Genomic DNA, 12,045 nt, shown 5'->3' with positions numbered 1-12,045 from the left:
AATAGATGGTGGATTTTAGTGATCTTTTCTTTATACTCGGCTGTGGAGTATGAAAGGTCTTGGGTGGGTTGCAGGAAATGCATTTTTTTCTGCTGACTGATTAAAGTTGAGTGCAGGCCTGTCAAGAAGAGGGGGACAGGTGGGTCATGTGTACCTGGGCCTACAGCTGTGAAGGGGGCCTGGCCTTGATCAGCAGATTTTTTCCCATTCTTTTTCTTTTTTTTAAAAGAAAGGTTGCCATAACATTCCTAACTTTGGGGATTTTTTCTGTGGAGCAGTTACTACTGTTTCTCCTACTGTCTGTTGCTTTTACAGCATAAACACATCCAGTCTTGATATCTGTAGTGTTAATGTCATTCTGTGAATGGTGATGCTTATAGGCCCGTATCTTGGGTAGGATAAGGGTAAATGGATCGAGTGTTCACCTGGATTTGAAGAAATAGCCTTTTGCACCGAGTACCTGTCATTAGAAAAGAAATTGCACCTTGCTGAAACGAATATGACATTATTAATTGAAATAATTAAAGACATGAAATTATTATGACAATAGTTTTGGAGTGATTTTTGGATATGAGCCCATTGATTTTACACATTGCATTTCCAGTGGAATTATTGATACTATAATTTGTGTATAGCTTACTGTAAAGTGTGATAACATGTCTTCAGTAGCGCTTATAAAGTAATAATGTTTCCAGTACAGGAGTGAATGCTACTGTGGAGATTCCATCACAAAACATCCAATTGCACCAGATACTGCCTGTACAATGACTTGCGCAGGAGACTTGTCTCAAATTTGTGGCGATAATTGGAAATTGTCTACTTATAAAACAGGTAGGGACCTGTTAGTCATTGGCCAGTCAGAAGAAACAAACTTAAAAACTGATCTAAAGCAGGCTGACTTCAATTTTGGAGATTTTATACATGAAAACCTGGAATGGATAGATGAATTTTTGCTTGTAGTGTTTCATCTATACTGCATATGTTCTTTCCTGTTTGTATCATACATTTGCAGTGGAAGGAAATTTCCACTGCAATCTCAGTGCTTGTTGTAATGAACAATAAAGTATTGTTAATAATATTATAATTTATAGTAGTGTCTGAAATGGCAGACCAACATGTAGGCTAGCTTGTGTCCATTTGCTTGTTGAAAATATTATTTGTGCTATATCCATTGGGCCATTCTTTTTTAGGAACAAATCAGGTGTTGTCTGGCTATTGTGGAGGTTACCCTGGACATTGCTATCCGGCCCTTCGTTCACAGCCCTCTATCCCATTTTTGAATCTAATTCTTTCACCTGACCAGCCCTGCAGGCAGTGAGTTATGTCTGTAATTTTAATATATAAAAACAAACAGAATTTTTTTTTTCGATACCAAACTATCCTAGCATCAATATATTTCAATGTATATTGTACTTCTTGTGAAATATGAATCTTAGCACTTCATCAGCATTCTTGGCCATTTATTTGGCCAAAATATTCACATATGTTTCAGCAATCCATGTTCACAGAGCAAAATGTGCATTGCAGTATCAGCCACATCATTCACATGCATAAATACTGCAAGTTGTAATGGTACATCTTGCTCTCAACATGAATGTAAGTAACAAGCTATCAGCAAACTTTTATTTCAGTGCATTTCATTGCTGGAGAGACATCTTGCAATGTGTTTTGTAGTTTCATGACCTTTTGGTTGTAATGCAACCTTTCCTTCCTCAATACTATAAGGGGTCAAGTACCTATTCAGCAGCTAGGTTAGCCTTTTCCTAATTTCTGTATGTGGTAGAAAAATGTTAATGAATCATACAACAATGGACTAAAATCAAAGTTTACAGGAAAATAACTGAAGCAAATGTTCTCTGTGAAGTGATTTTCTAGAGTGATAGTAGGGAACATGTTCCTTCATACATTATTATCTGATATGATAGCAGATAAAAACTTTGTAGCATGAAGGATAGCTTGTCAAATCTCTTTGATGTCTCTTTGCTGTGGTGCTCAGTGATAGTCCTCTCAAATGTTTGCCCACCTGGAATGTTGCCAAGGCAGTGTGCTTGTGCCAACAGCTGTACAGGAGCTCGATTTGATGAGAACAACAAGTTTGTCTGTTTGGTGCAGTCTGGAAAGGTAACAGATGTCATACTAGATCAGTAACTTTAATTCTTCTCTCTTTTATTACAACTGAACTACTCAATCTAGACATGACAGTCATATTAAAAGCAGCATAACTATGTCATCTCTCTTTATTGTATGACTACTTAAATTGTTAGTGCTTTGCGACACTATTGATGTCACGTGGCAGGAAACTGAAAGAGATTTGAGCAAACATTTTGTGGCCTTTAGCAATAACACGCATGTCAATAAAAAAAAAGGGTTTTAAAGAATTTTGGTCTTTATGATACAGCCACAAGTTACCTGTGTGGATGGCGATCCAGGTCATTTACTATTTTTTGATGCGAAAGCAAATGGCACTGTTCACTGTCGGAATGGCACCACAATTAGCGGCTGCCACTACTGGGACCCAAGCAACCACTTCACAGGCAATGGGACTGGCACTATGTCTATTGCTTCTAACACTTGCTCAGTTACAGGGTGTCCTGCATGTACTGTATACGCCCGATGTCAAGGTCAGTGATGAGTGCTGCATGAACTGATCAGTCAAAATATATTTGATTTAGTATTAACAATGGAAAAAAGCTGTTTGATATACTTTAGTAGTTTCTGCTGTCATTTCTCAGTGATGACTGCAAGATGATTTTGTTTGCTTTTGAGGTTGTCCAGGTAACATGCATATTATTTTTATTCAAAGTAGGAAATTTATAGTGGTGAACAACATGAGAGTAATCTTTAATGACTAAGCAAGTTGTAAACAATTTATTGTTTATAGCTTTCTGACTTTAAAGACTGAATTTTTTTTACTTTTGTTGAATTTTTTCCTAAGTTTCTATCGATATACAATCTGTAAAGCCCAGGAAATTGGATGTTTAGGTCAACCTGCTTAGTATTTTTGATAACACTGTCAGCAATAATGTGATAGTCCTGATCTGATGATGACACACTTTTCTTGGCAGCCTATTCCTGTGACTGTCAGAATGGAGGCACATGTAATCCCATGACAGGGGACTGCACTTGTCGGCCTGGTTACTATGGTGACTTCTGCCAAGAGTTTGACTACTGCAGTTACTATGAAGACCATAATGATAATCACCAGCCAGCATGTACAATAGGTATGGTAATGTGTAAATATTGTGAACAGCATGTACAGCAGTTATCGATCAATCAGTCCTCTCTGTGCTATCTTGCACCTAAGGCAACAACAAGGGACCTCCATCTGCTGCTGTTCTGAGGGCTGTTTCAAGTGATAGACCTCTCCACTTGAGGTCTTTCTTGATGGTTTGCCTGTTTCTTTGGACCTCCCTCTTTAACAAATGACACAATGTTCACGCTGTGACATAAAGATTTAGTTGGTAAGTGAGCATTTTATGCAAATGAGCAGTTGGGCTTCGATTCAATTTGCTGACATATGATGACTGTCAGCCGCAGACCACCTGACTTATGCTTGCAGCCCACAAGTGGTCCGCGGACCACAATTTGAGAACCACTTACTCAGATCAGACCTGATGGTCAATTCATGCACAGTGGGTGTTTGTGTGTGTGCGTGCACATGTGTGTGTGTGTGGGGACTGTAAGCTGAGTGGTAGAAATGATACAAATGTATATACTCATCTCAGGTCTTATGCCTGTCTATGTTTTTTATTGATGATGATGAAACTATGTTTCACCCTTTTTTGAACAGGTTGTTGACCCATCAGATAAACAGTTCTCTCTCTCTCTCACTTACACACCAATGTATATATACACATGTACCACCATCATGGTGCTGCCCACCCCCTTGACACATACACACACATATACACATGCATGTACATATAAAAACTATTGAGAGACAAAGTGTACTGACTCAAGCACATCATGTTACCAGGGAAATGCCAGGCAATCCCATCTTTAGACATCAGAGCAGTTGGTGGAGACCAGACAAGCAACACTTGCATCTTCCCTTTTCAGTTGCCTCACAGTAACACTATCTACACTCAGTGTGTTGATGACAATGGGGTAAGATGAGTGCTTGGAGGTTGGGGATGAGCACACAAAATAGTATTTAGATTAGAAGCATTGCATTGCATTCTATCACATAGTAAACAGGGAAAGTAATGGTTTATCTCAAAGTGCAGATATTTGTCCAATGCTTCATGAATGGGCCAAAGGCTATTATTTTATTTATATGTATGTAACAGCATTCTTTTGCCATAGTGGTTGCATGGGTTTTGACATCATTATAACAGAAGATGTTTTGTATTTTTGTAAAACTGCAGGATTTGAAGGATATATCTGGCAAAAAATATGTGTGTGTGTGTGAGAGAGAGAGAGAGTGAGAAATGAAGTCATACAAACACACAAAAACATTTCTGAATAAAAATTTGTTTTGAGATGAAAAATTCCTGGAATATTATTCTTGTGTTAACAACATAGGATGGCCCTCCGTTTGCTTGTGGCACTTATTTTGATGGTGTTGATGACCACATTGATTTAGGACGCTGGAATCCTGGTCCTGTCTACACTGTGGCTGTCTGGGTCTCTCCAGCAGTAAAAGATAACAAACGGAGAGTATGTTAGAGTATGTTTTTTTTTTAAACTGCAACCCTTAATGGCTGTTCTCACCTTGCAATGTTTTCAAGGTTTGTGCGTGCAAGATTTTGCTTGCAATGTAGCTTTGCAGCACCATTCTCCTGAGCATTCTTCGGAATGGATACCTGCGCATTACAAATCGACATCATCATCATCATCATCATCATCATCATCATGCAGTAAGGTCACTCCCAGATGGTTTGCAAGGTGATGTCATCTGTATGGGTAGTAAACAATATAGCAGACAACATTGATGAAAAATACTTTTTGTAACTGCTGTGGCTATTATGTAGGTATGTAATTCTCTCACACTGACTATAATATGAAACATTTCTCCTCAGATCTCTTCGGCATTTTCACATTATAATTTACAGGTTAAAAGGGAGCCTACTGTGTTTGAGCATTCTGCAGTCATGCGATGTAGGTCATACCTTGCAAAAAAATAGAACCACATTATTTCCCAGCAAACCTTTCTTCAAGGCCCCTTGCAATGCCTACACAAACCTCTGAGGGCCTTCCGCAAGGCACGCAAACCCCCAAAGTGCAGTACATTGCAATGTGAGAATGGCCCAGTGTTAGCTCCAACCTTCTGCAAGATGCACAATAGTTTAGGATAAAATACATGTTTTATGCTGCTATCTGTCATCATGTTCACTCTCCATTTTACAGAAAAATTGTTCTTTTATTGATAGCCTGTTATGTGAGTTTGAAAAAAATACTAGATCATTTATTTATGGTTTATTCCATTTACATGTACTTGTGTGGATATTGTTTTCAGACTATTATTGGAGGAGTGGCTACATGCCGTGACTTTGGCCTGTACATGCAAGCTGGGTATTTCATGGCTTATTACTTCCCTCCTGGAGCTAATTGTACCTCTGGACTTCAGGCAGGTACTTATGACATGTCAAAATGGTACCTCCTGGCAGTAACCAGCAATGGCACACATCTGACAGTCTATGTAAATAGTGTACAGCAGAATCAGACACAGGTAATCAAAATGAAGCCATTTACCCTGTTCCTGTTGTCAGTAAGCTCAAATTAATTTTAGTTTCCAGGGGTCAAGGGTATAAACGGGGCTTGGGATGTGAAGGCACAGTTGTACAAGGCCAGAGGATACACCAGAGGTTCCCAGTTAGAACAAGGGCTGTTTGGAAACAATAGAGACATGATTTGACATTTGGATGCCATAAGACTGTTCATAAAATCAAAAAGGATGCGCTATGTACTTGAACTTTTGATAAAACCGGTTTTGTTCATAATGAGAGAGTTTCGATAATTTGTTTTCATGCCTCCATCACAATCAGGAGGGTAGAAACGGTTTTATAAGCTCACAAAGGATTGAAGATATGGAAAAGGAATAACTGCCACTGGTAAAGTCAAGTGTACGAATAAACAAACTTTCCAACCAACCCTTGTATACAGTGCATTCCTTCAGAGATACCTCAGGGGCATCTGGCTATGGCTGATGTATGCTTAGTGTGTTTAGTGTTATGAGGAAAATGGTCTTTTTATACAATAAAGAATTACATTGGTTGAGATACTTGTATTTATTATGGATGTCCACAAGGCAGAACTATAAACAAATTTAAATAAATTATTCAGAAATGTATGCATGTTACCTGACCTTTCTCAAGAAACCACCATAAGGAGTCAAGCAAAGGAAAGATTTGAAGTATATTTTACAGATTAGGCCATATTATCTGGCAAACAGTCTTGGAACTTGGATAGGAGGCTCCTACTGCTGTAAAGGAGAGAATTTTAAAGGCATTGTTAAGGTGGGTTGTAAAACACAGTTTTTGCTTGAACTGTCCAAGACTTTTTGAATTAAATGTAGCACTTTTAATTTATAGTGAAAGAATATTTATTTGAGAAATTCACCACTTTATTCTGTTTAGATGACCCATGTTTTCTCATCTTCTACAGTCTTTCATGTTAATGGATATGGGTGCTTTGGGATTTTCATTTCATATGATTTGATTAAATGGCATATCAGGGGTGTGTTATCTTTGCTCATTAGTGCCAACTAAAGTTCTATAAACAGTGATTCTGCTGGAAAGTCCATCATACATTAAAATTGTAAAAATGAACATTATCACACTTTTTCAGTCAGTTAAAATCTGGAAACGCTCTTTGACTGCTGATGTCATCGAAGCAAGCATGAGTGCAGCTGCCAGCTACAATTCCACAGTAAAATTTAATGTAGATCTGTGTGTGTATATGTGTAAGAAAGAGGGAGTGAGAGAGAATGAGCGGGAGAGAAGATATACATGCATGATTCTCTCTTGTTTTTGAACAAATGATTATACAATTGTGTATGTAGTGTGTGTGTGTGTATAGTAGCATGGGGCTATGCAGGGACCGACATGCATGCAGACATACACACAAATACACAAGCTGTCTCGCATATGTAGCACAATGGGGAAGGTGCTAGATGTCCAGCAGTGTCAGTACGGGGGGATCTGCCAGCCCTCCCTCCAGCCTTCTTACCCTATGTGCCCTGGTTTTTTTAAACTCATGACCTGTGACCTGTGTTTCCCAGGGATATGCAAATGGGTGGGACGAAAGGGGGGAAACAGGGAAGATTGTAGAAATTTTGGGATGTACCAATAAGAGGGGGAAGCATGAAGGGAGAAGGCGTTCAGAAAGAGAGGTGGGAACCCAGCCGAGAAGTTTAGAGATTGTTTAAATTGCTTGTAAACAATTTGCCTTTGCTGGCAACATGAACCAGCATACGAGCAAAGCCTGTTCTACCCCAAAACAGTGTTGACTGTGTTTATTATTTAGGTGAGACTGGGAAAGCAACCCCCATCTCCCCTATTATATGTATATATGCACATTTTAAATAATTATTTGTGCCTGTACATTTGTCAAACTGCAGCAAGAGGCACTGTTTAATGGGCTGGTGGCTCATTATGAACTGGGTCAACTGGTCAACACCAGCTGTCAGGGAGTGAACCATGGAGGAGATGATTGGTTGTTGAATGAGGGAGAAGAAGTGACAGGTAAAGTAGTATAATATTGTTTCATGGTTAGTATAAGAATAGGCCATAAACAGCCCCAAATGGCTGTTTATTATTTATATATTTATGTATTAACTTGTTGATGTGTTTATGTATTCATGTTTTTCATGTCTTTCTATACAGGAGTGCATTGCAATGTCAATAAATTCACTATTCCTCAAGGCATCACTGTCCAAGTAGCTCCTTTTGATGGAACAGCTGGTGGTAGTTTCGAAGTGTATGCTGAGGTATGGGGGTCTTAGCTGCAAATATAGCAAGTTCAGAACATTTAAAAAAAAACTTGATTCCTCTTTCATAAAAGTAAAAATTAAAATTACTATCAAAATAGTATAAGTATATATTATGATTTGAAGTATAGCTGTGAATATTTCTGTACAATATTTTATTATCTAATTTTTGGTATTGTATTAGAAGAGTTTAATTACATGAATGTATATTGATGTAATGACCAGTTAAAACCCTATTGGTTTTGACACAGAAAGAAGTAAAGATTAAATTATTTATGGGATGTGTTGGTATATGTAACTGTGCAGCCAGAAATATTCTTGTGCTGTATCATAGGAGATCCAGATCCAGGGCTTTTTGACTGCAGCTGGTAAAGGGTACCCAGGGGGGCAACAAACTGGACAGGGAGGAGCAGATGGGCAGCCAGGGCAATCATATCATTGTAAGTGATGGAAACTTATATTCCAGCCATACAATTGTCAGTACCATGTGAAGTTAATAAATCCCTAAAACCACTGCCACACAACCTGTTACTTCCATTGCATCCTTCAGGACCATGACAATATTGTTCGAGGGATGTAAAAATCACTGTTTTAGACATGTCCGGGGTTTTGGATGTCAGTATCTTTCTACCTTTAAATCTATCTTTCTCTCTCTCTCTCTCACACACTCACATACATGCACTCACATACACGCATGCATGTCTCTGAAATTTTCATTTAAATTTGGTGTTCCAGTACCTGCCTCAAATGGCTCAGCAGCAAACTTAGGATTACAAGTGAACCTGCCTCACAGAGGAGGGGGAGGTGGTGGCTTGGGTGGTGCCAAGAACTCAGGTGTTGGCCTTCCAGGTGGAGGAGGCGGGTATGGAACGATAGGGTAAGTGATTGTATGTAATCACACAAAACATCAGATTTGCTTTGAAGTTAATTTATTTATGATATAAATACCAGACTACTTTTTGTCATTAAAACTGAGTTTGATAACTTCTGAAGAAGCCAAAACTGTTGTTTAATTTGTTACAGTAAAACCTCAGTTTTGCTATCCTTGATTTAACAATTTCCTCGGTATAACTTTCATTTTCAGTAGTCCCGGAAAAAGCCCCATGCACCCAATTTTCAGTCCTCGATTATTAGTTTAGTTTATTCCTTGTTACTCCTCAAGGAGTATAGGGCCTCAGTCCTTGATTATAAGTTCATTGATTTAACAATTTCCTTGGTTTAACATTCGCTTTTCTTGGTCCCTCCAATACATATTGCATGTAATCTGACTCCGATTTAATGTTTTCTCTAAGAAAATACCCCAACAACGCTGACATGGCTGTAATTTATTACAGTGTTCTGAACATGTACTGCCACTCCAGTTACATACAGTGAATGTGTTGTCATCACCTAGGCGACAACCCTCTCCCTACCCCCATCCCAACACAGATTTCCACTCGAAAACTGTTTTGTGTGTAGTTGCACGCATTTTCTTGTTTGTGGCATACACCCCAGTAAACGTATTGTATAAAAGCGGTAAGAATGTTGCTGCTCATCAATTCCACTTTTACAAAATAGTATATTTAGACAGGATTGTGAAAGGCGGTGCCTATCATACTTTCTCCATGCTTCAATGTAATCTGAACAAAAAAAAAATTTTCCTTGATATAATGCTTTCCTCAATTTAATGTTTATTTTTGTTGGTCCCTTGAGAATTGTAAAATTGAGATTTTAGTGTATATAATAGTTTACAAAAGTGAACTGCTTATTTCTTTCTCTTCCAGGAGCTCAGTAGTTCATATGAGCGGAACTGGTCAAGGAGGCCTGGTGTATGGCTCACAGAATTTAGAACATCTGTACATGGGGTCTGGGGGTGGAAGTGGAGGCAATGCTGCTGATCTCTCCACCAATCCATGGGGTAATATTTTAAGATGGCTTTTTGTGTTGGAAGAAAACAATGTATTCTTGCACAGATTTTGATTGCAAGTCATAATAATGCCAAAAATGTCTCATGGCCACAGAGTTTTAGTTTTACAGTTTTCAAAAGCAGTAAATTGTGAAGTTTTCATGTTTTGTTTTATTCTGGCTAGAGTAAAAACACTTGATGTTTTGCTGTTTTTACTAGTGTGTAAATAAATTGCAATAAATTAATGTGTAAGAAGTTTCTTAATCCTATTAAATGATGTTTAACTCTGTTACTATTGACAAGGCCAGAACAATTTTATGAAAAGTTCTCTTTAAATTTTAATTGAAACTGATAAAAATATGAAAGAAATAAAGCAGTTTGAACACATTTTCAAAATTAAGACCATAAATGACCTGTTAGTAAACGAGTTACAATTGTCCTGTAGCATTGTGTCCAATCAGATTACACAAAACACTGAGCCAAATACAGTGGAAGGGGCATAATTCAAAATAATGTCTATCAGAAATATAAATTAAGGAACCATTTTAATCCATTGTGTCGCCTTACCTAACCTTGCAGATACCCAGTACTTTCGTGAATGTCAAAGTCTTGTGATGTAAGCATGCTGTCTCTCAATTGCTTGTCAGATATTCTTTTGCCGCATTACAAAATCTTCATGGTGAATTTGACAGGTGGCAGGGGAGGCAGTGGAGGAGGAATAATAGGATTGTATGCAAGAGGGAATGTTCGAGTCTCAGGACATGTATCTGTGGCAGGTGAAGATGGCCAAGGGGATTTCTCTTCAAGGTAAAATACATTTTTATGTAATCTAAGGCTTAGAGAAAGTAGATTCAAAGCTACTTTTAATCACATCACAATTTGAACTTGACCAGAGTTTTTCTTAAAATCAGATGCACTTACTGTCAGATAAGTTTGTTGACTTCACATTTATCGTTTTTTTAATTGGGATGTATGTCGTAGTAGTATGATATTTTCTAATGTGTTGTAACTGTTAATAATATTTTCCTCAAAATGTGATCTGTAGAATTCCTATGTATTAAAATATGGTTACATTTTTGTCTAGAGTCAGAATATTTTCATATTATGTGTATTTGATGTGTGTATATATACATATAAAACTGCTTCTCAAATTGCTAATGATGCAATATATTTAAAAATCAATGTTTTCCATCTGGGCTACTTAAGAGAATGAGATTTAAGAAAATCTTATTGATATTTTTAATATGTTAAATTTTAGCATGGACATATTTCACATATGGTTTGACTTTCTGTTCTTATAGTTTATTATGACATTCTTTATGAGTGAACTTTTGCATGTCATGGCTTTATGTAGAGGGGGAGATGATGAGACGCTTGATGAATTAAGTTACTCAGACTTGACTGGTGACATTTCTCTATGTGAACTTCCTCCAGTCTTTTTCTATCGTGGTTTTGTAATCAGGTGTAGTAGCTGTCCTGCTGCCTGTCAGGTGCATTTAGGAAACAGCTGTTCTGGCAGCTCCACAACTGCATGCTGGGATAACTCTGGACCTGGAGGTGGAGGGAGTGGGGGATCTCTCTACATTATTGGCAATACTGTAGATGTTGGTGGGTCACAGTTGCTTAATTACTTATAAAAACTCTGATCAAGATACTTAAAATTATGTAGACTGGCTTAATATGGTGAGTGTGTAGTGTTGGGGAGAGACAATTCGCTAATGCATGCCAGCATACAGGAAAAGCAAATCCCAGAAGCTTTTGTTCTTTTTATTTTCAAGAATTGATGAATCAAAATTGACTATAGGAATGGAGGTGGGGGGAAAGGAAAAAAGAAATGTGTAGAGTGAAAATGAGGGCAGGATGAAGGAAAAAAAGAAGAAAGGAAAGAAAGGGAGAACGAAGGAAAGAACTGTTTGCCCTGAAAACAAAACAAAGGGAAAACTTGTAGAACAAAGTACATGAGATACATGATACCAGAATTAATCGAGCCGTTTAGAGGTAATAAAATATGTCACTAAAAATACATTTTAATATTACACATTAAACTCCCCCTTCCTTGCACCTTTAGAAATACTCACATTGACATCCCCCCTTTTATAAACCCTATCATAATTAAAATGCAGCATGAAAATGTGTAAACAATCATAACAAAATCTTCAGTTACAGCCATACACAGCTAACATGAGTGCTGAGAATCCTTTTCTTTACTTTTTAAGCATCTTGCCCTACC

The 12,045-nt window shown here is 37.8% G+C and overlaps 1 protein-coding gene across 2 annotated transcripts in view; it reads left to right on the top strand.

Moving 5' to 3' along the window:
* The window catches only part of LOC112558294, a 37,865-nt gene that overhangs the window by 4,618 nt on the left and 21,202 nt on the right, over positions 1 to 12,045 (top strand). The window contains exons 6-23 of one of the 2 annotated variants that reach the window (XM_025228674.1): positions 696 to 831; positions 1,191 to 1,314; positions 1,493 to 1,596; positions 1,997 to 2,121; positions 2,399 to 2,621; positions 3,066 to 3,221; positions 3,977 to 4,107; positions 4,525 to 4,659; positions 5,459 to 5,671; positions 6,369 to 6,458; positions 6,790 to 6,870; positions 7,562 to 7,685; positions 7,827 to 7,930; positions 8,265 to 8,370; positions 8,666 to 8,807; positions 9,694 to 9,827; positions 10,508 to 10,622; positions 11,278 to 11,423. In XM_025228674.1, the coding sequence (XP_025084459.1) occupies positions 696 to 831; positions 1,191 to 1,314; positions 1,493 to 1,596; positions 1,997 to 2,121; positions 2,399 to 2,621; positions 3,066 to 3,221; positions 3,977 to 4,107; positions 4,525 to 4,659; positions 5,459 to 5,671; positions 6,369 to 6,458; positions 6,790 to 6,870; positions 7,562 to 7,685; positions 7,827 to 7,930; positions 8,265 to 8,370; positions 8,666 to 8,807; positions 9,694 to 9,827; positions 10,508 to 10,622; positions 11,278 to 11,423 (2,389 nt within the window). The remainder of the gene's footprint in view (positions 1 to 695; positions 832 to 1,190; positions 1,315 to 1,492; positions 1,597 to 1,996; positions 2,122 to 2,398; positions 2,622 to 3,065; positions 3,222 to 3,976; positions 4,108 to 4,524; positions 4,660 to 5,458; positions 5,672 to 6,368; positions 6,459 to 6,789; positions 6,871 to 7,561; positions 7,686 to 7,826; positions 7,931 to 8,264; positions 8,371 to 8,665; positions 8,808 to 9,693; positions 9,828 to 10,507; positions 10,623 to 11,277; positions 11,424 to 12,045) is intronic. The other variant, XM_025228676.1, reaches the window with a different exon arrangement.

Source organism: Pomacea canaliculata, linkage group LG2 (assembly GCF_003073045.1).
Source record: "Pomacea canaliculata isolate SZHN2017 linkage group LG2, ASM307304v1, whole genome shotgun sequence".
In the NCBI taxonomy this organism is placed as follows: Eukaryota; Metazoa; Mollusca; class Gastropoda; order Architaenioglossa; family Ampullariidae; genus Pomacea; species Pomacea canaliculata.
This window is presented reverse-complemented; position numbering and strand designations above follow the sequence as displayed.